Source organism: Bos grunniens, chromosome 7, assembly GCF_055505025.1.
Source record: "Bos grunniens cultivar Pamir isolate PY7600 chromosome 7, Bosgru_T2T1.0, whole genome shotgun sequence".
Taxonomy (NCBI): Eukaryota; Metazoa; Chordata; class Mammalia; order Artiodactyla; family Bovidae; genus Bos; species Bos grunniens.
The window spans coordinates 96,543,935-96,566,091 of record NC_141171.1 but is presented as its reverse complement, the minus strand read 5'-3'; the positions used below and the strand labels follow the sequence as shown (position 1 = coordinate 96,566,091).

General features: G+C 42.3%; 2 protein-coding genes across 4 annotated transcripts in view; one reads left to right on the top strand and one right to left on the bottom strand.

Moving 5' to 3' along the window:
* LIX1 (limb and CNS expressed 1) overlaps positions 1–15,748 on the top strand; it is a 53,826-nt gene extending 38,078 nt beyond the window's left edge. For both annotated transcript variants that reach the window (XM_086413250.1, XM_086413251.1), the window contains exons 3-6: positions 295–435; positions 3,527–3,622; positions 12,698–12,775; positions 15,003–15,748. In XM_086413250.1, coding sequence (XP_086269376.1) covers positions 295–435; positions 3,527–3,622; positions 12,698–12,775; positions 15,003–15,290 — 603 coding nt within the window. In that variant the 3' untranslated portion in view covers positions 15,291–15,748. The remainder of the gene's footprint in view (positions 1–294; positions 436–3,526; positions 3,623–12,697; positions 12,776–15,002) is intronic.
* Positions 15,749–17,119: 1,371 nt separating this feature from the next.
* LOC147370011 (2'-5'-oligoadenylate synthase 1-like) overlaps positions 17,120–22,157 on the bottom strand; it is a 32,922-nt gene continuing 27,884 nt past the window's right edge. For both annotated transcript variants that reach the window (XR_015168298.1, XR_015168297.1), the window contains exon 11: positions 17,120–18,945. The gene's annotated coding sequence lies outside the window, so the exon portion shown is untranslated. The remainder of the gene's footprint in view (positions 18,946–22,157) is intronic.

Below are 22,157 nucleotides of genomic sequence, written 5' to 3'. Positions count from 1 at the left end.
TATTACTTTTGTTATTATTTATTAACAGAGCGTGAAAGCCTCTCGTACATAGTAGGCATTCAGTGACTGTGAAATAACACTAAAACATTTGAAGACTAACCAAGACATTTGCATGGGCTCTGGGGCTGCAAGAAAGTCTGCATGATCATCAAGGGGATTAGCAATGGCTGTGGAAGAATAGATGCGGACAGTAAATGTATAAATAGAAATAAATGTCCAGAGACCCATTGAGTTGGGGCGAAATGATGAGATGCCAGATTCTTTAACGACTCCTTTTCTCCTTCCCTTCTTAAGTGCTGCTTAAGTAGAGCTGAGGCCAGACGGGATGCAGCTAAAGTGGCCCTAATCAACTCCCTCTTCAACGAGCTGCCCTCTCGCCGGATCACCAAGGAATTCATTATGGAGAGTGTGCAGGAAGCAGTTGCCTCCACCAGCGTGAGTACCCACCAGGGAAGGGGGAGCTGGCTATACTGCGAGTACTGAGGCCTTTGAATCTTGGGAGATGCTAATGTGTACAAGTTCTTTAAGAACTGTGCAGGTTTTTTGTTTTTTTTTTTTTTAACCCATTAAATCATTAATTTTCAGCAAAAAGAGCACTTAGATTGAAAATCATGATATTAGGGCTGTCTCCCTAGCCATGTCTCAGCAAGATTCTTTAGCCTTCCTGGATCACAATTAATCACGCTGTCTATCAAAGTGGATCGAATTATCCATCTTGATTTGTTTATTTGGGTATTTGCTGTTTGAGGAGCACTGATTCTTTTAGGGCCTAAGGATGCATGCAGTTGAATACCACTTTAACCTAGACATAAAGAAGTTCAGTTTTTCCCAAACTTGACTAATCATAAAAATTATCTGAAGCGCTTGTTAAAAGTGCCAATTCCCCAGCCAGCAGGAGGTCCTGCAATCTGTGTTTTTAAGGAAATACTAACTGCTTGAAGTGAAGTGAAGTGAAAGTCGCTCAGTTGTGTGTGACTCTTGGCAACCCCATGGACGATACAGTCCATGGAATTCTCCAGGCCAGAATACTGGAGTGGGTAGCCTTTCCCTTCTCCAGGGGAATCTTCCCAACCCCGGGATCAAACCCAGGTCTCCCACATTGCAGGTAGATTCTTTACCAGCTGAGCCACAAGGGAAACCCACTAACTGCTTAGCTATGAGAAAAGCTGTATGCCTAATATTTGTTAGATGTTAGAGTTATCACACTTAATATCGATTACTTTATTCCGAGAGCTCAGGAAATTTCTGTAATAGATGTAATTAAATGAGAAGTACTTTGAGAGCCAAACTATGTCTTAGATATTTAGACAGGACATTTTCTCGCCAATCTAGGAGTAGATTATTTGCCCCATGAATTATTTGGTGCTCCTGATCCTTGTACCTCCAAACTATAAACCATTTTTACCACGGAGGAAGCCTTGGGGCTCACCTGGGGCAGGCGTCTCCCTATGTGTCCTTAAAGTGCAGAAACCAAAGGGCATTACCAAAAGTGCAGAAACCAAAGTGCATTACCAAAGAGATAAGCTACCTTCTGCTTCGCCTTTAGCATGGATCAACCCTGAGATTTTCACTCCTGCTTCCCTTAACCTGACTGTGCAAGTCAAGGTTCTGTCATTCTGGAGAAGCTACTGATAAGGAAGGTGACATTATCACACCAGCTGTGACCTTTTTGGCTGCCTTCCCCCCTCATAAATGCTCTTATCACACAGAGAAGCGATGAGGGGGAGAGCGGCAGGGACTGAGAGTGGTTGTCCTGGCAGAGAGACTTCAGGGAGCTCTGGTCTGTCTCTGCTCTGAGGATGAAAGGAAGCCTTTATTTTTCTACCCTGTAAATTTCAAGTGCCTTTGAGGAAGAGAAGTTAGGAAAATGATGCCTGATTTATATGTGTGGAATTTACTCAGGAGCAGGGAGGGGTCCTCAGTGTAAATGTAATTTATCATTTTTTTTCATGGAAATTTCTAAAGAAGGAGAATATATATGGTTCATAGGCTTCTGGATGGATTTCCTCTGGGATATTTAAAAAGCCAACATAAATATTTCGGCAGTAGTGTGTTAATGTTATTGCATTCAAAAGCTATAAATTTGCGGCTATCTGAGGCTGGCAGCTGTTTGCTCAGTCTCACAAAGCCATTGCCCACCTTCCCAGGAATCCAAGGCCATGGGATATTGAAGGGCAGGCCTCAGTGCCATTCCAGAGCTCATGTTAGCTTTTTTATTGCCACTCCCCATAACCAAATATTGAAGGGGAATTTCACTTTTCCCCATCACCCACCCACCTTGTTTCTTAAAGATTAAGTGGCCCAGAATTGAAAAAATATAAACCAAAATCCATGTCTCCAGGTTGAACACCAGCCTATTATGAAAAGTTCCCATTGAGAATCACCATGGTCAAACATCAACGTGAATCAGCCATAGGTGTACATATGTCCCCTCTCTCTTGAACCTTCAAATTAAAAGATAAATAAATTAAAAAAAAAAAGAATCATGGTGGTAAAATATGAATGGTCCATACAACTGGAGAATTTTTTCCCTGTTAATTACATAATTTGCTTGGTGATCATTAGAATTCTATGAAGCAAGTCAGCATTTCAAGATTTCAATAATGGATGAAAACAGCCTCGAAGGGCAACCATTCATTCAGTTCAGTTCAGTTCAGTCGCTCAGTCACGTCCAACTCTTTGTGACCCCATGAACCACAGCATGCCAGGCCTCCCTGTCCATCACCAACTCCCGGAGTCTACCCAAACCCATGTCCATTGAGTCGGTGATGCCATCCAACCATCTCATCCTCTGTTGTCCCCTTCTCCTTCTGCCCTCAATCTTTCCCAGCCTCAGGGTCTTTTCCAGTGAGTCAGCTCTTCACATCAGGTGGCCAAAGTATTGGAGTTGTCGCTTCAACATCATCCCTTCCAATGAACACCCAGGACTGATCCCCTTTAGGATGGACTGGTTGGATCTCCTTGCAGTCCAAGGGACTCTCAAGAGTCTTCTCCAACACCACAGTTCAAAAGCATCAATTCTTCAGCACTCAGCCCTCTTTATAGTCCAACTCTCACATCCATACATGACCACTGGAAAAACCATAGCCTAGACTAGATGGACCTTTGTTGACAAAGTGATGTCTCTGCTTTTTAATATGCTGTCTAGGTTGGTCATAACTTTCCTTCCAAGGAGTAGGTGCCTTTTAATTTCATGGCTGCTCATTAGGGTGGCATTAATGCCACTACCAACAAAAACGCTATAGAGACGTGGGAATTTCTGCTTTAGTATAATTATTCTTTTTGAGTATATAATCAGTTAACATTCTAATGAAAAGCTAGATTCAAATTGACTTCAAAATCCTCTTCACTTAGAGATGGTGAGATTAAGGCTTTTATCCCGAATCAGCTGGACATGGTTATAAGGTGCACACCTGAAGGGTTAGAAGCACAGGAGTTTCACCGTGGGGCCACAGGATTCATTCATGACCCCCAAAGAAGAGGAGGAAACATCCATGACGCTTTCCTTTTCTGCTTCCTTCCCAAGGGCACTTTGGATGATGCAGACGACCCGAGCACCAGCATCGGAGCCTATCACTACATGCTGGAGTCAAACATGGGGAAGACCATGCTAGAGTTTCAGGTACCTGCCACATGTTTATTTCGCTACACAGCCCCTAGAAGCCTGGGGGAATGCCAGTCTTATCACAAACAGCTCTTTGTTTATTTGGGTCATTTTAATTTAACCCTCTTAGAATCCAGCACTATAACTCTCTTTTAGCAGCACTGCAGTAGGCTAAAACAAACAAGTCAACAAGGCACGATCTTTGCTTCTTCAAAGAAAGTAGAAGACTTGAGCTAAGAAACAGGTAGTGAACATTACCATCTTATGACCCTGTTAACACTTTACCAGCTTTTCAGTATAAAGCTCCCCTATAAATCAAATCAAACAGCTTGAAATACTGCTCATGACCGTTTGGTTCTTAATTTTCAGAAGTTATAGATGAAGGTGACTGCAATGTATATTAAATAATTTCCCCATCCGTTATGGTATTTTTGTTAAACAAGATCTGCCATCTCCTATCGTTGAGTAAATAAAAAAATTTAGCAAGCTCTAGCTGTTTTCATTCCATGCTGACAAGCAATACCAGAGCTAAGGAACTATATTACCTGTTATTTGTAAATTAATTATATTAGTAGTAAGAAGAAGAAGAATAGCTTACACTCATCGGATGCTTACCTTGTCTGGCACTGTGCTAAGCATTTAACAAATCTTACCGTAATTTAACCTTTACGGTAAATGTATGAGTGTTTATTATACCCATGTCATCACTGAAGGAAGTATGTCATACAGCTTAGTAAATGGCACAGCCTGGGTTCAGACCCAGGCAGTCTGATTTCTGAGTTCATATTTTGACTATTATCCTGTACTGGGCTTGACAGACAAAAATTCAATAGTGGTTGAGAATGAAAAGTATGCTCTCTAAAAAATTAAATTTGAATACAGTTGACCATCCATATACATCAATGCTACTAAGAATCAATATGCAGTGTTATAATAAGGAGACTTTTCCTCCAAGATTTCTATTATTTTAGGTTAGATTCCAAGAAGCAATCAGAATATAAAGTTTTATGGGCAAAAATGTTCATCGTGGTATAATTTACAGTGGTGGTGTAGCTGAACCCTAAAGCCAGCTTTCAGATACCATCTTTGGTACCTTTCAAACTCTTTTCCGGATTACAGTGCCACAGCCACTTCTCAGGTGGATATGTCCGTCCTGCCCATTTTAAAATTCATTAATTTCACTCACCACTCTCTTGTTTGATTAAAGCAAAATCGCTCTTTTCTCATCCTTTCCTAGGAAGATCTCAGTCATCCAGATTTCTCCTTAAGCAGTTGTGGTCTCACTGACCTTTGATGTTGCTTGTCTTGGTTTGCAAAAGACCCTGAAGCTCACCTTCTGGTGTAGACAGCGGCTTGCAGCAGCCAGTGGTTCTCAGCCCTGGCTGGGGAGTGGGTTCGGCTGCCCACCTCTAAATCTGTTTCCTCATTTGTACATAAATCAGGAAGAATAATAGTAGCAATAATAGCAGTGCTACCTCACTGTGCCATTGTGGAGATTAAACGAGACTGCATAGGGAGTTCAGAACGGTTCCTGGCATATGGCAAATGCTCAGTAAAAAATGACAACTGATAGATATATATTTCTGAAGAAGGACTGCTTTACTTGAAATGCCAGAGGCTACTGGATGGACTCCCCTGACAGCTTTATCTAACCTAAAGTCTCCAGAAGAGGACAAAGTAGCTTCCCAGCAATAAATGCTTCAGGGCCCTGCGTCTCCTGCATTGCAGGCAGATTCTTGGCCAAATGAGCTATGGGGGAAGCCCTGCTATAGAATACAAGAGTGAAACTGGCAAGAGTCATTTTTTATATCCCATAACAATCTAAAGTCAGAGGAAACATGAAAGGGAGACGCATGACACAAGAGAAGGAACACAAACTAAAACAAATCATACAGATCCAAGAGCCAAGCCTGTTCTACCACTTGTCGCCTGTGAACTCAGGCATTCTGAGACTCAGTTTTTCTCATCTACAAAATAAGAATCATGATGTCCACTGTGTAGACTTTTTGTGGGACTTATACAATGTGGCATTTATAAAGCATTTAGCACAATGATTCCCTAAGAAAGAAATCATTTATTTTAATTTCTCCTCTCTCCCTGACAGAAGAATATTGTACTTTTTTTTTTCCTTACAGAATGAGTGTTGCCTGGCCAAGAACATGGTAGCTTGTATGGGATTTAGTAACTCTTTTCAGAAAAATCAAGAATGATTTTTTTAAAAATGCAGTGGGTTAGTCTGCCAAATATAAGGAAGGCAAAAAAAATTTTTTTAATTTTTAAATTCTGTCCAAGTACTATGAAAGGCTGTACTCAACCACCTTTTAGTAATACTTTTTTTTTTTAATTGCCTTACGATGGGCTGCATGTCTTCTGTGTGGTCTGCGTAGTAAGGTATTTAAGAATGTGAAATAATAATTTGACTCGTATTGTGGAAATGCTTCATAAATTCTTGTAAAGGAGGCTGGGTGCCGGATGAGAGACAGAGGTAGAGGAAGACATGAGAGCAGGAAAAATCCAAACTCCCTCCTCCCAGTAGGGATGCTGGCAACCCACAGGGAGGGCCATGAAGTACATCCCTCTTCCTTCCTCCAGCCCCAGCTTGCCTGCTGGTTTCCTACACATTCCTCCGTGGCCTGGGTTAAATGCTTCAACTTGTTCCTGCTCATAATGGGAATTGACCACAGGCCTGGGCTGTCTGCAGTCAACACAGCAATTCAGTCCCCCTGGTGGGTAATAGATGTGTGTTTGTATCTAGCTACGGATGACTATACAGTCTAAAAACAAGCCTGGTGTCTCCTGACTGCCCTCAGGCTTTCCAGGGGGGCCTTTAAGGAGGCAGAGCTCGGAAGAAACCTGATCGGCTTCTGCTTACCTTCACTTCTCGGGCGGGAGGCTGGGGTGCCTGCTTAAGGTAGCCTTGCCTCTCTCCGTAGAGAAACTGCCTCATGTTTGCAGGGGTGGGATGGCGGCAGCTCTAGCCACTGGGTCTTGTCAAGGTCAGATTCAAGGCAGACTTTGACTGAAGCTGGTTAATATATTTATTCTGAAGCCTAATGCAATCCAAAGATGAGCTGTTTATTTACATCTTTGCTAAATTCTCAAGGTTGCCTTTTAAAACCTCATCCCATAAACAAATTTCCTCTTAAATCCATTCTCTTGGGTTGGGAGATGGTGCCCACCTGCTTTTCAAGTTCTCCATTTACACTGTTTGTTTTTCTTATTCCTGATGAATCACAGAACCAAGCCAGTCTCCCAGACAGAGTTCCAGAGAGAAGCAGTGTTCATTTTCTCCCTGCGAAGTGGCTGGGAGGCCACACATCGTTTCTCGTAGGAGGCAACACCAGGAAGCTCTGTGAGGACAGACCCCAGTTGTTGTTGGGTTAGATTTAATGAATCTAATGACATCTAATTTAATGACAACATGAACCAGAAAAGCCGTAGAACAAAAGCTACAACTCCAATGTTCCTGAAGAGAAAGAAAACACAGGACTCAATTCACCATTTGATTTCGAATTTACTTATGGGGGCTCCCTGTGGCTCAGACAGTAAAGAATCTGCCTGCAGTGCAGGAGACCCAGGTTCGTTCTCTGGGTCAGGAAGATCCCCTGGAGAAGGAAATAGCTTCCCACTCCAGTATTCTAGCCTGCAGAATTCCATGGATAGAGGAGGCTGGTGGGCTACAGTCTATGGGGTCACAAAGAGTCAGACACAACTGAGCAACTGCTGCTGCTGCTGCTAAGTCGCATCAGTCGTGTCCGACTCTGTGCGACCCCATAGACGGCAGCCCACCAGGCTCCCCCGTCCCTGGGATTCTCCAGGCAAGAACACTGGAGTGGGTTGCCATTTCCTTCTCCGATGCATGAAAGTGAAAAGTGAAAGTGAAGTCGCTCAGTCCTGTCTGACTCTTAGTGACCCCATGGACTGCAGCCCACCAGGCTCCTCCGTCCATGGGATTTTCCAGGCAAGAGTACTAATATTTGGTAAAGGGAACTGGCTACATAATGTATGGGGCCTGGTGCAAAATGAAAGTTTAAGGCCTTTTGTTCAAAAATTGCTATGAATTTAAAGATAGTAAAGCACTAAACCAAGCTCAAAGCCTGTGTGACTGCACAGATCACAAGCTCGTGAAACTGCCCTTGTCCCTGACACAAGATCCCCAGAACAGCCCAGACTAGGGTAAGAAGAGTCAAGCATTCAACTGGGGTACAAAATTTAAAGGAGCAACAAAAATTCAGTAATCAAGGCAAATAATATTATAATGTAATACATTTAAAACTCAAAATAAATGTGCAAAAATCTATGACAAATGAAACATCCAAATTTTAAATAAAGATAGGATTTAAATAACAGACCCTGAACTTATGCGACTCACCTTAAGTCTTGCTTCACTCACCTGGCCCTAGTCTTAACCCCACCTCTAGGCCAGCTTCTTGTTTATCTGTAAGCCCATGGAGAGGAGCCAGGCTTCTAGGTCTGCCTACGTTACAAACACAGCTCAAAGACTTCAGTGAGGAAGAAGCAGGACAGATAAGCCCACCAAACAGACTTCATTCAAAATGATAGGGCTTCAACAAGTAGAAAACAAGGCTGAGAAGACCAGGCAGTGAGGAGTCACGGGAAAACTAGGAACTGAGTCCTCACAGAAGCCCACAGCCACCCTCTCCTTGCCAGTCTTTCATAATGCAAGGATTTCCAATGGCATCAATGATAAGCACGCAAAGATTTCCTGGGGTTGAGCCAGGGTTCACACAGCTTCAGGAAGATCTGAAGATAGCGAACTTGGTCAGTTCAGGTCAGTTCAGTTCAGTCACTCAGTCGTGTCCGACCCTTTGCGACCTCATGGACTGCAGCATGCCAGGCCTCCCTGTCCATCACCAACTCCTGGAGTTTACTCAAACCCATGTCCATTGAGTCGGTGATGCCATCAAACCATCTAATCCTCCGTCATCCCCTTCTTCTCCTGCCTTCAATCTTTCCCAGCATCAGGGTCTTTTCCAATGAGACAGCTCTTCGCATTAGGTGGCCAAAGTATTGGAATTGCAGCTTCAACATCAGTCCTTCCAATGAATATTTAGGACTGATTTCCCTTAGGATGGATTGGTTGGATCTCCTTGCAGTCCAAGGGACTCTCAAGAGTCTTCTCCAATACCACAGTTCAAAAGCATCAATTCTTGGTCATGGGAGGGGAAATAAAGAAATGGGACAGGGAGAATGTGGAAATATTTCAGTATACTTCATGTAACGATGGTAAGATCTGTTATCCTCCTCCAGAGAGGAGGGCAAGCACTATAGATCAGGACACAAAGTAAGAAGGTAGAAAGAAGGTTATCTTTCCTAGGGGATTTAGGAACAAGAGCTGCAGGGAAGAAGAGGCAGTTGTGTTACTGCAGAGGAAAGAACTGCTTGATGACAGGATAGAAATTTAGACAAACCAGAGGAGGTGAGGAGGATAATCCTCCTCCTGCAGGCGAAAACAGTCCAAGTCTCAGTGGGGAAGTTTTATGAGAGGGGTAGGTTGCCAAGGGATATGAGAAAGATTTCCAGTTCTGTTCACACAATTGTGAGTTCCACAGTGTTAGGAGGGTTGCTGAGTGACACAACAGAAATTTATATGGATGAGGGGCTTGGCACAAAAATAAGAATGAAAGCTTAGAGGACATTGGAGGGAAAATACATTGTGAAGGCGGGACAGTTATCAAAGGATGGAATTAAGAGCTCTGTTAGCAATAGGTTGTTTCTCAAACTGGGCCACATGGATACAAGGACGATGCCAGGAGGGTTACTGAAGTCACAGAATAAACTCAATACCTCTTTCTGGGTTGTCGACATTATGTGAAGATTGCAGGATGAGGAAAGGAGTGGAGTGGCATTCGTTGTCTTCTTTAAGGAAACAGACATATACAATAAAATGCAAAATTTAAGAGGAGTCTTACAATAAAACATTTGTCAATATTGTCCCTCCTGTAACACCATGGAGACTGCTTCATATCAGAACCTAAACAGCGTTCCTATCCATTTCTTTTTATGTCTGCAAAGCATTCGGTGAGTAGGCCTGAGGGTATAGCAAGGAGGGCAACACAAGTTTACCTTCCTCAGCCACTGGGGTTATCTTGGTAAAAGGCACAGTGGTGGGAGCCAGATAGATTATGGATTTGGTTGGGAACAAAAGATTCTCACTTTCCCAAAGCAGCACAGTGCTGTGACAGAGTGGAAATCTGGAAGGGGGCAGAGAGAAGTGGAGAGGAGCCATAAGAGGGGTGAGTTCCCCTGGCCCTGGACCCAGGACCCTGGGCATGCAGACATGGGGTCAGTGTGTGGCTCAGCTGGTGTCCATGTCAGATTCTAATTAATGGAAACACATGGTTCTGTCCTTACCAAGGTCTCTGTCTGTTCTTGGGCTTCCCTGATGGCTCAGACAGTATCTGCCTGCTGTGTGGGAGACCTGAGTTTGATCCCTGGGTCAGGAACATCCCCTGGAGAAGGGAATGGCAACCCTCTCCTGTGTTCTTGCCCGGAGAATTCCATGGACAGAGGAATAGTGGGCTACGGTCCATAGGGTCACAAAGAGTCAGATACAACTGAGCGACTAACAAAGTGTGTTCTTGTGGTGCTTACCGTGTAGTAATACATATACAAAATCCTAAACTGAAAAGAAGAAAGGCATTACATTCTAAGGGCAATTTAAACATGAGAATAGTGCTATTCAGACATGAGACATTTAGACATGAGAATATTTATTCTGATGATCTTATCTCTTTAAATTTTACCTCATAATTTCAAGGTAACTGTAATCTCAAACTGAGCTTATGTCTCCAGATTTCATAGTGAAAACATTTTCCAGAGCAAGCAGACATAAAGACAATAAAAGTCCACTTTTTTTTTTTTTTTTGAATGGGCATAGACATCTATTCAAATGTTAAGCTTTCATAACTTGTCTCATCACCAGGAAGTTCCTTAACTGTATTGTTATTTTCCAATAGGTATGTGGCTGTGGTTTGTACTACCACTAATCCACTGTAGATGTTTCTCTGATCAAAAAAGAAAAAAAAATGTAGGTAACTTCAATGCTGCTGCTAAGTCGCTTCAGTCATGTCCGACTCTGTGTGACCCCATAGACGGCAGCCCATCAGGCTCCCCCAACCCTGGGATTCTCCAGGCAAGAACACTGGAGTGGGTTGCCATTCCTTTCTCCAATGCATGAAAGTGAAAAGTGAAAGTGAAGTCGCTCAGTCGTGTCCGACTCCTACGGAAGACTGCTAATCCTAATCAGATTGGAAAAACAAATTCTTCAGTATGTTGAATACATGTTAGCTTGCACTCGGTATCATGCAGGGAAAGGATGATGCTGACAGAAAGGCTAAATGCTGTGCTCAGCCCTGGCCGTTGAATGTGAAAACTGTGGGTGGCTTTAATATTAATTCATCCTTATTGGTCATATTTTAAGGCATTTTCTTGACTGAATTTATAAACTCAGGGGTATTTTACAGTTTCTGTAGTTTGTCCATTATATGCTCTATATTTGTTTTTTGGCCTGAATTTTTTAAAATTTAAATTATTTTCATATGGCATATTGTCACTTGGTTCAAAGCTCAAAAGGTACAAATGAGTGTCGGAGGAAAGTCTCGCTCCATTTTTCTCCCCAGAGGTGACTCATGTTGCCAGATTCTTTTGTATCTTGTCAGAACTCTTCTAGGCATTTATAAGCAAATATTTATAGGCATCTTCTAATTCTTTTTTAATCAAGTAGTAGCACTCAGTATACATGTTGGACACCTTGCTTTTAACAACACCACACAGAGACTCTACATTAGAACGAGAGAGCCTTCTCACCCTTTGTGATTGCCTTGTATTTACTAGGACGACCATGTTGTAAGGGAGGAAGAATCATTTTCTTTTTTATCCTTCTGAATTCTTAGCCGAGACTCCTGTAATGAAAGACAGATTAGGAAGAGAAAAACAGAAGTACACCTCACGTATGTGTGAGAGATACCCACGGAAAAATGAGGACCTCCACAAGGTGGCTTAGAATTCAGGATTAAATACCATCTTAATACGGAAGGGAGAGGGGGTGTGGGCCTCTCAGGAAAGCGCATGTGCGCCTTCTCAGTTGCTCAGTCATGTCTGAATCTTTGCAACCCACGGACTATAGCCCATCAGGCTCCACCTGGTGCTCTGCCCGTGGGATTCCCCAGGCAAGCATACTTGAATGGGCAGCCATTTCCTCCTCCAGGGGATCTTCCCGACCCAGGGGTCAAACCTGTGTCTCTTAGATCTCCTGCATTGGCAGACAGATCCTTTACTGCTGAGCCACCAGGGAAGCCCCTCAGGAGAAAGGAGATAATCTTTAAGAAAGATGAATTGATCCTTAGAAGAATAGATAGGAGATATGATAGAGACAAAGTTTGGCTGAGCATGGAGTGGACTTCAGTTTCTACTTCTGTGATAAGAGTCAGTATACCCTGGTTGATAAAACTTCTGGAGAAGGGATTTATACCAATTAAGTTCCTTTTGGAGGATCTGTCTTTTGGGAGATAAGGGGAGTTCAGAGAAAGCCTCTTCCTCTGCTTGCAGTTTTTAAGTAGTTATAGCTCAAAATAATCAATATACCAAAGTTGCATATTTGGGGGTGCTATATTATGCTACACTTCAGGATTTAACCATTCCTTTTAGTAACCATTTCATTTAACCATTCCTTTAAAAATGAACATTTAAAATATTGCCAGTCTCAGGCAGTTTTTTTTTACATGATGCAATAAATAGCCTTGCCTACACATTATTCGAAGATGTGCTGGTATATTTATATAGCTTCCTGGGTGTAAAATTGTTACAGCATATGTGTTTACACTGTTGAGAGGTATTTGTCCATTATTTAATAGTTCGTGCCAAATATAGATAAAACAGAGGAGGGAAGGAAAAACGCTCCGGAAGCCTACGACTGTGGTATTTGAAAAGTCTCAAAGTGTTCTGACAGTACTGTGTATTCCATTTGCCTGATATAGTTGGAGTTAGGGTTATGACCTCTTCAGCAATCACTGAGGCACTTTCTTTCACATTTCTGCTTTGAGACTAATGACAAACATTTGGGTTTTATAGGAGCTTATGACCATTTTCCAACTATTGCACTGGAATGGAAGCCTCAAAGCCCTTCGTGAAACAAAATGTTCCCGACAGGTGAGATTTTTCCAATAAAAAGCAGGTTTGTGTTGTATGGCATCTTCCACTGAGGTTCCTTTATTTGAATTTTTCTCTGTTTAGCACCTTATTTATTAAAAGCAGAGGATATATATATATATATATATATATATACATATATATACTGTGCTTAGTCACTCCATTGTGTCTGACTCTTTGAGACCCTCTGGACTGTAGCCTGCCAGGCTCATCTGTCCATGGGGATTCTCCAGGCAAGAATACTGGAGTGGGTTGCCATGCCCTTCTCCAGGGGATCTTCCCAACCCAGGGATCAAACACAGATCTCCCTCATTGCAGACAGATACTTTACTGTCTGAGCCACCAGGGAAGTATACGTATACTAACATGTATATATGCATATGCTAACATATATATGTAATATGATGTGCACATAACTATATGTGCAACATATAAGTGTACTAACATATACATATATATATATATATATGGTATATCTCTATCTGGTATCTCTCTCTCTGATATATCTATCTGGATTTAGATCTAGATATATCAGTCTGGTTGCATCAGGGTCTGACCACACACACTAAGAAGAATGTCGGCTGGCCATAGGACAGATTTAGACACCTGTACTGAACGCTAGAATGGAGGGATCAGTAAGACAGATTTCGTTCCTAAGTCAGATACGGCATCTACTCCATGCAGTGTGCCCCCTCCCACTCTTCAAAGCAGAAAGAAATGTGAGTCTGCGCCGCCTCCAAACCTCCTCACCGAGAACAGGTAGTTATTTATAGCAGGAGGATTCTTCTCACCCCCACCAAATGTTCCCAGTGGGTAACAGAACTGATTATAAAGGTGGGAGACATGGTATTTCCATCACTTCAATTTTTTGTTTTTGTTTTCTATAACTTCAATTTTTTTTTTCAGTCACTTCAGTTTTGGGGTTTGGAAGTTCCTTCTTTATTTTTCAGAGACAGGGCCTCACTATTTCTTAGCCATCTATGAAAAGCATCCTGCACCCTTTCTTGTGGCAAAGGCAAGCCCCTCCCATGCACTTAATGGTTCTCACCCTACTATCACTGAAGATTTGTTCTTCCTTTATCCCACTAGATTTCAAGGATAGTAGTTTATTTTTGAGAATTTGCTAACAGGAAGTTGTATGAGGAGCACAGCCTCTACTAGGCAGCAAGATGAGGGCGGATGTAAAAGTTTTCCGTGCGCTGCTGCCCCAGGAGTTTTTGTTCTTTGCCTAGAAAGCCTGGCTTTCAAAATGTCAAAGATGCAAAAGAAATGAGTAGCTGACAATGGCTTTGGCTATTTTTTTCTTTTCCTTTGATTTCATAAAAAGCCTTTGAAACATGCCGAGTTGGTTACAAACACTTTTCCGTGATTGTTTTTAATTTGTTAAGGTCATAAATAAATACCATATGTTCTTGAAAATAAAAATAAGCAACACATCCAGTCCACAAGGTCTTTTTAAAGAGCGTTCATCAAACTTATACATGACATTACAGTGTACGGGCAAATTTTAAACACGAGAATTGGAAGATAGTGACTAATTTTGCATTGTCTGCAGAAAGTAAGAGACAGTGCACGTAAAGTTACCATTATGATATCAGTGATGATAATACCTATCTTCCATAATTGTTAGGGTCCTTCCCATAGTTACTGTGAGCTGTTTAGTCTGTCATCTTCCTTATGCTAACAACACAGCAGGTAGGAAGCTGACTCTCCTGGTGTCTAAGTCTTGTCCTGACTCAAAGCTTCCTGTTTTCTGCAGTGGGTGTGACCAAACCCAGTTCTGCCCAAATCCTTCTGAGCAGTTGTTTCCCTCTATCTTGCCAAAGCAGCTAATGTTGGGCAGAAGGATTATAAATAAATGAGGTAAAGCTCATACTAATTGTTGTAACAATGCAGTTTCAAAGGAACATATATTTTCCAGTGAGGTTAGAGCTCTGTTCTGTGAATAGCTTTAGGTCATTCCTGGTGGCAGTGTTTTGATTCAACCCGGAGGGACCTTTACTTTGGGTACCAACTTAAGTCATTTTGATCCTTTAAGAGGTGTGTCCTGGGGTTGGGCTTCCGTTCGTGAACATCAGAGAGGTTTGGTTGTCGGTAGAACCCCCATGGGTGTTTGTGTGCTGGGGTGGGGGGTGGAGGTACAGGAAACGAAGTGTCAGCAGGCCATGAGGCCAGGTACTTTTGTTGCTCTTCATTGATGCTCTGGACCTTGTCTCTTGGTTCCCAGGAAGTCATCTCCTATTATTCCCAGTACTCCCTGGATGAAAAGATGCGCAGCCACATGGCCCTAGACTGGATCATGAAGGAGCGGGAGTCGCCGGGAATTCTCTCCCAAGAGCTGCGAATGGCCCTGAGGGAGCTGGAGGAAGCCAGGAAAGCAGGACAAGAACTACGGTTTTACAAAGAAAAGAAAGAGATCCTGAGTTTAGCCCTGACGCAGATCTACAGTGATCCTGACGCTTCTTCACCCAGTGATGATCAGCTGAGCCTCACGGCCCTTTGTGGCTATCACTAGCAAGACCAGGTCCCAGCTGCCCCCAAGGTGGGCAGAAGCTGGACTCTCCCATGAGGAAGCTCATGGAGAGGTTTGGTCATCAGAGGCTTTAGCACTTCCAGATGCTACGTGAAGGCGGTAGTAATTCTCCTCACTTATTCCATGCACAGTATCTCAAGAATAGTAGGACCCTTATAGGACCCAATGTCCCCCTCAGTGCGATTTCCCCATCGCGTTCTCAATAGTTCCACCTCAGGCCAAAAGGATGAAGACGGGATTGTTTGGAAAATATTTCCCAGGCCTGGCTTGAACCTAAAGCCTGGCTGACATGTGCCTTGCTGGATTACGTATGTTGTTTCAAAGAAAGAACCAGTGTAGCAACTCCGAAAAAAACACCAGCCAGGACTAGGGAAAGTAGCATGATAGCAATTAAAAAATACTTGGGATTAAATAAACAATATGGATTATTTTTTAAAATATCCAGGAGTCAGAGTTTCTTCTTAAGCTTTGTCAGCTGCAAGATCATTTACACTCCACTAGGTGTAACATACGGAGAAGGCAATGGCACCCCACTCCAGTACTCTTGCCTGGAAAATCCCATGGACAGAGGGGCCTGGTAGGCTGCAGTCCATGGGGTCGCTAGGAGTTGGACATGACTGAGCGACTTCACTTTCACTTTTCACTTTCATGCACTGGAGAAGGAAATGGCAACCCACTCCAGTGTTCTTGCCTGGAGAATCCCAGGGACGGGGAGCCTGGTGGGCTGCCGTCTATGGGGTCGCACGGAGTCGAATACGACTGAAGCAACTTAGCAGCAGCAGCAGCAGGTGTAACATAAAACTTCAGCGGGGATTTTATCTGGACATCCCACCATCAAAGATTTTGAAGTGGTAATGGTATGAAAATACTATATAAGTGTAATGGGGCTTAAATTGTCATTGTCCTAATTTTTTAAAAGCCCACTCTTCCATGTGGGGATAAATGGCACCCAGGGTAGCACCCTTACTTGTTTCCCTCAAGAAGAATTAATATCCAGTTTTTGTGAGTCCTCAGTCATGTGCATTTTTAATTTTCAAACAGATGAAGTGCTTTATTTTTATGTCTGCCACCTCAGTCATATATCTATACTGGGGACAGTTACTGGCATTTCTAAGACGAAAACGTTTTGAAAAATCATTAGCATTTAACAGTACTTATATTTACATTTGATTTGTTTCTCCTGCATTAGAGAAAAGGAATTGTTAATTGTCTTTGTTGTTGTTCGGGAACTTAAGCCACCAGTAGCTCAGATGTAGTGTCACTTTCCCGTTTAAATTACTGGACTCTTCTCTAAAGGAGGGACAAAACATTGCCATGTCTCTTTTAAAATGGCTCGGGTCAATCAACTGATTAGAAAACCAAAAGCAAATGCAAACCATTTTTATGGTTCTCCGTCACTCAAACTTAAGAATGGCAGCAGTGCCAGTTTTAAACACTTACACGTAGTTCCTTAGTTTTAACACGGGATGGATTATCTTGCATTTACTCCAATGTCAAATTTAATAAAAACACTTTTCTCAGTTTTCAATAAGATTTCCTTTTCTTCCTGTTTAGGCAAATGCGCATTAACTTTCATGAAAGCTGAAACCATTATAATTACACTAATGTTTACAAAAATGTGATAGTTGTAGCTTCATACTTAAATATCTACAATGCTAACTGTCACTCCTTGAATCCCCAAGAAACTGTATACTGAACATGTATTTTGGAAGTAGCCTTATCAATAAAACTTAACTTCACACATCAGATTTCTCACCCCAGGGAAAAATTTAGCTATATACCTTCCCTACTCAAATGTCTTGCAGACATAATACTATATAATATTAGATACATTTTATTTAAAATATTGTTTTAACAAAAAACAATCACATCCCTCCCCATGATGAGGCTAAATGCCACCTAGAAGAAATTCCCAAATAGAAATTAGAATTAATATCTGTAAGTGAATACATTTTAAAATTAAATCACATCCTATTTAAAGTAATGTTTTTAAGAAGTCATTACTCTTTATCATTTCAGAAAAGATACAGCTTCCCGTGTTAGGTGTGATGAAAAGTAGGTACTTCTGTACTGCATTTGCAGTCTTTAACAATGACCACCTCAGGCTGACATTATCTAACTAGATGCAGGAACAGGAATCGGCTAGAAAATATTAAATGTAGTCTCTGCCCGGCAGTTAGAAAAACTGTACCCATTCCGTACACTGGAAGCAGAGGCTCTGGCTTGGCCACTATTAACTTTTCCTGGCTGGTCAAAACTGCCCACTCTTCCCACCACGGTGTGGGAGTTTCAGCAAAATAAGCAAAAGTCAGAATCTTTGCCACTCCCTTTGATGTTCATTTATCACAAATCAGTATCAGCTAAGACCTAATGTCTGTCGGTATATCACATCAGTTCAGTTCAGTTCAGTCGCTCAGTCGTGTCCGACTCTTTGTGACCCCATGAATCGCAGCACGCCAGGCCTCCCTGTCCATCACCAACTCGCGGAGTTCACTTAGACTCACATCCATTGAGTCGGTGATGCCATCCAGCCATCTCATTCTCTGTCGTCCCCTTCTCCTCCTGCCCCCATCCCTCCCAGCATCAGAGTCTTTTCCAGTGAGTCAACTCTTCGCATGAGGTGGCCAAAGTACTGGAGTTTCAGCTTTAGCATCATTCCTTCCAAAGAAATCCCAGGGCTGATCTCCTTTAAAATGGACTGGTTGGATCTCCTTGCAGTCCAAAGGACTCTCAAGAGTCTTCTCCAACACCACAATTCAAAAGCATCAATTCTTCGGCGCTCAGCTTTCTTCACAGTCCAACTCTCACATCCATACATGACCACTGGAAAAACCATAGCCTTGACTAGACGGACCTTTGCAGGCAAAGTAATGTCTCTGCTTTTCAATATGCTATCTAGGTTGGTCATAACTTTCCTTCCAAGGTATATCACATAAACATATGTAATTCTGGCCTTGAGACTAGCAGGGTTGAACAGCAAAGTAGACTATTATTATTTTTCATTTTCTATATCTTCTCAATAACACACTGTGTTGAATGGGCCTGGAGTGGAGGATTCTCTACTTAAATATATAGAACCCTGGGTTCTAACATTTTGTGGTTATAAATTCTTTAAGAATCTGATAGAAGCTATGGACCTTATCCTAGGAAAACAGGATGAAACAATTACATTCAAAATTACACAGACTGTTTCAGAGTGTATGTGAAACTCCCCAAAATCCATACATTGCTCTGTTGAAAGGACGCCCAGTTTAAAACTCTTAATTTTTGCATATCTACTTACAGTTTCTTAAACTTTTCAGCAGGGCTCCAACATAACTCAGGCATAGTCCCATTAACCTGTCTCTGAGACAAATGTCATCATCCTTAAATACAGAATTGCACTGATTAAAAAAAAAAAATTAAAAAATTAAAAAAAAAAGAATTGCACTGATTTGTGACAAGAGATAGTTTAATTTTCACAAAACCCAAATACCCCAGATTGTTATGAAAAAAACCACTTAAAGAAAATTAGTCACTTAACTTGTATGAACATATCAGAATATCACAGATTTAATAAAGTCATTGTTCCTCTAATGATCAGAATTTGGTCGTCCATTTGTTCAATATGTTTGCTGTTACATTCATTCACCTATTTCTAGAAAAGGAAAAGAATCAAGCCATAGATATTCTTGAAATGCTGTACCCACATCAATGATAAATCTGATCAGCTAGGTCTCAGGAAAACAAGAAAGAAAACATAAAAGCTTAACACCTTTCAATTTCTTTAGAGAAAGTTTTTGACATCAGGAGCATTGTTGTAGTTGACTTAATCTCTGAAATACTTTAGAGGGTTCTCAGTTCTGTCATGCCATGCCTCTCTTTCTTGCCAAATGACAAAAGAAGCCAGACTAAGAATATTTTTATTATCCCTGACTATGTTTACAGGTAAAGACTATTTAAGACATTAGCTCTTATATATTGTTGATTTTTGTTTTGTTTTACCTTGCAGAAATGCAAAACTCAAGATTTCTTCTATGGTGTCCACCATTTTAAAGGGTGAATATTAAGATTATTTTTAGCCAGGGCTCCAGGGAAATGAAAATATTTTCCCTACCCCAGTAGTTCTCAACTTTGGCTCACATTAGAAATATTCAAGGAGATTTAATAGATCCTAGCTATTCAGACGATCCCCAGATCAATGAAATCAGACTCTCTGGAAGTGGGACCCAGCCATCAGTATTTTTTAGAGGTCCCAGGTAGTTCCAATGTGCAATAAGGTTAGAAGCATGGTTCTACCCAGGAAGTTCTGGCTCAAAGGCCTGCGGCCTAACTAGTGGGAGCTGTTACTTAACTTGGCACTGGCCCCAAATTAAAGACATTGAGCTCTTCTGATTTAGGTAGGAGCAAAACCTTTTGCTTGGGCAAGAGGCTTTCCTGGAGCCCAGAACTAAAGTTGGGCAAGCATGTGTTCACACACACACATCTTATCTTAGCAGGAGAGACAGATCTGTTCCAGGTCCAGACTTTTTCTCAAATATGCCACACAAACTACCTGTACCAGAATCATCCTTTAAAAATACAAGTTCCTGGTCCACGCCCAGACCCGCTAACCAAATTCCACGAGAGAGTCTGGATTATTTACCACTTCACCAGGTGTTTCTGATCACACTTAAATTTGAGTTCTTTTGGCCAAGAGCTACTTAGCACATTCTTTAGTAGGCAGCACAGCCTTGGCCTAACATAATCAGCCTCTTGGTGGAGAGTACAGAAAGGAATAAAGGAGGACAGGGGAGGTTGCCTCTTCACTCTCCTGGAGCTACAGAGAAGCAGAAGGGCTAGCTGCCTTTTCTCTCCCAAAAGAGTAGCTCCCACTGTTTTTATCACTTTGGCTCCAACATTTGGAATTAGCTTTAATCTCTACTGGAAACTGTGAAAATCTTCTATTAGTTTATGGTTAAAGTCATTTCTTTAAACCTCACTCAACCCTGGTAGCACATTCTCTTCTTGGTGCAAAGTAAGTTGTGGGAAAGGGAAGCAGAAGTTTTTCCTGAGAGCTGTTGATTCTCTAGTGATCGTTGGTTCCCAAGTGAAAGTCCTGGATTGCTATCTATTTATAGGCAGTTCCCAATTTTAGCAGCAAGCATGTTTCACAAGTCCATTTGTAATTCAGTTGTTCAATCCTAACAATGCATTTTTCCACAGGAGCAAGGTCATAAATGATGGCCAGTTTCCCAGATGAGCCTATGTAAACAAATATATATATGCACTATGCATGCGTGCTCAGTCATGTCTGACTCTTTGCGACCCCATGGACTGTAGCCCACCAGGCTTCTCTGTCCCTGGGATTTCCCAGGCAAGAACACTGGGGGATCTTCCCGAGCCAGGGATCAAACCTGTGTCTCTTGCATCTCCTGCATCAGCAGGCAGATTCTTTACCAACTGTGCCACCTGGGAAACCCCATGTAAACAACAGGGTAATTTACAAATGGATCTATGGGACATAATACAGCTCTAGGTTGTAGGCAGGGGAGAGTAGAATAAGGGAGAGAGCTGTGGGTCTCAGGCATATTACTGAAGACCTCCCTAGGGCATATGTCTTTGTCTCAAACTGGTTCTCCAGAGTCCCTTTGTTTTCTCTTTGCTCCCCACCCCCACCCCAAGATTAGCTTGACAATACCCCACCCCTTGCCATCACTTGTTTCTTCTTCCGATCACAGCTTCTTCTACTTGCTGACTTACTAAAGAAGTGCTTTCCTTCCTGCCTATCCCACAAACACACTTTGAAAATTTCTAACAACTGGCATCACTAGAAATAGGAACATTGGATGACCTAAAAATGGCAGCTACTAAGCCTCTGTGCAGGTCCTGCAGAAAAGACACAGGCACCGGACGTGGAGCTGCACTCTCCCACCCCTTCACTCCCCTACTTCCTTGGTGTCCTCAGTGGACGCCCCCACGGCACTGCCCCATCCTGAGCACGGATGTCCCAGAGTTAGCCAGTGATTCTGGGTAATCTGGCTCAAAACTGCAAACGGGACTGATCAGTCCATCCCCCTCAGGAATGGGAGCCAAGAAACATGGAAGGAATTTGGTAGTTCGAGATGGGAGCTCAAATTGGAAGAGTCAGGTTGACGAGCGCTGTGCAAGTTGAAAGGATGAGGAAAAAGGAATGATGGGTCAACAGAGGAAGCTGGTCAGGAGGATGAGAAGAAGGTGGTCAGTGTAGACAGCAGATGCAAAAAGAGGCAGAAACACAATTAGAAGGTGAGACTATGAGGCCCCGAGGAAACAGGAAGAGCGGCCGGCCCACACCACCAGCAGTAAATTCACTTACTCTTTAGCTGACTGGATCAGCACTTGGCAACCAAAGAAATCTCACCTTACTAACTTCAGAGCAAAATGACTCTAGATTTACCCGGACTTTTCCTCCTGAGAAGAGACCAAGAAAACTGACATGAGGCAAAACAGTAGAAATAGAAGCAACAGAAATGCTGCTGAGGAAACCAGACTTAGGCCTGGCAAGAGAGTCAGATTTCTGCCCACTCATTGCCCCCAATGTAAGCTCTCACACCAGCCAGGAGGCCTTCCCAAATCTGCAACAAATTTACATATTATGTGCTAACCCTCCTGTTTTTCCTCCCCTTCACAGAAATTCCTGTGTTCTCATGTTCCACACGAACAGAGGGAAATAGAATTCAATGTTTACAGATAGAATTCATAATCTCAAATAAATGTTGCATCTTTAAAAATTAATCACCTTGGAAAACTAATAACGTAATTTGACAGTGCTCAAGAGTGCTGTCTTTGCCAAAGACATTTCTGTCACGAATGCCTCTGTGGGAAAGCCCTCTAAGTCCATGTGAGCGA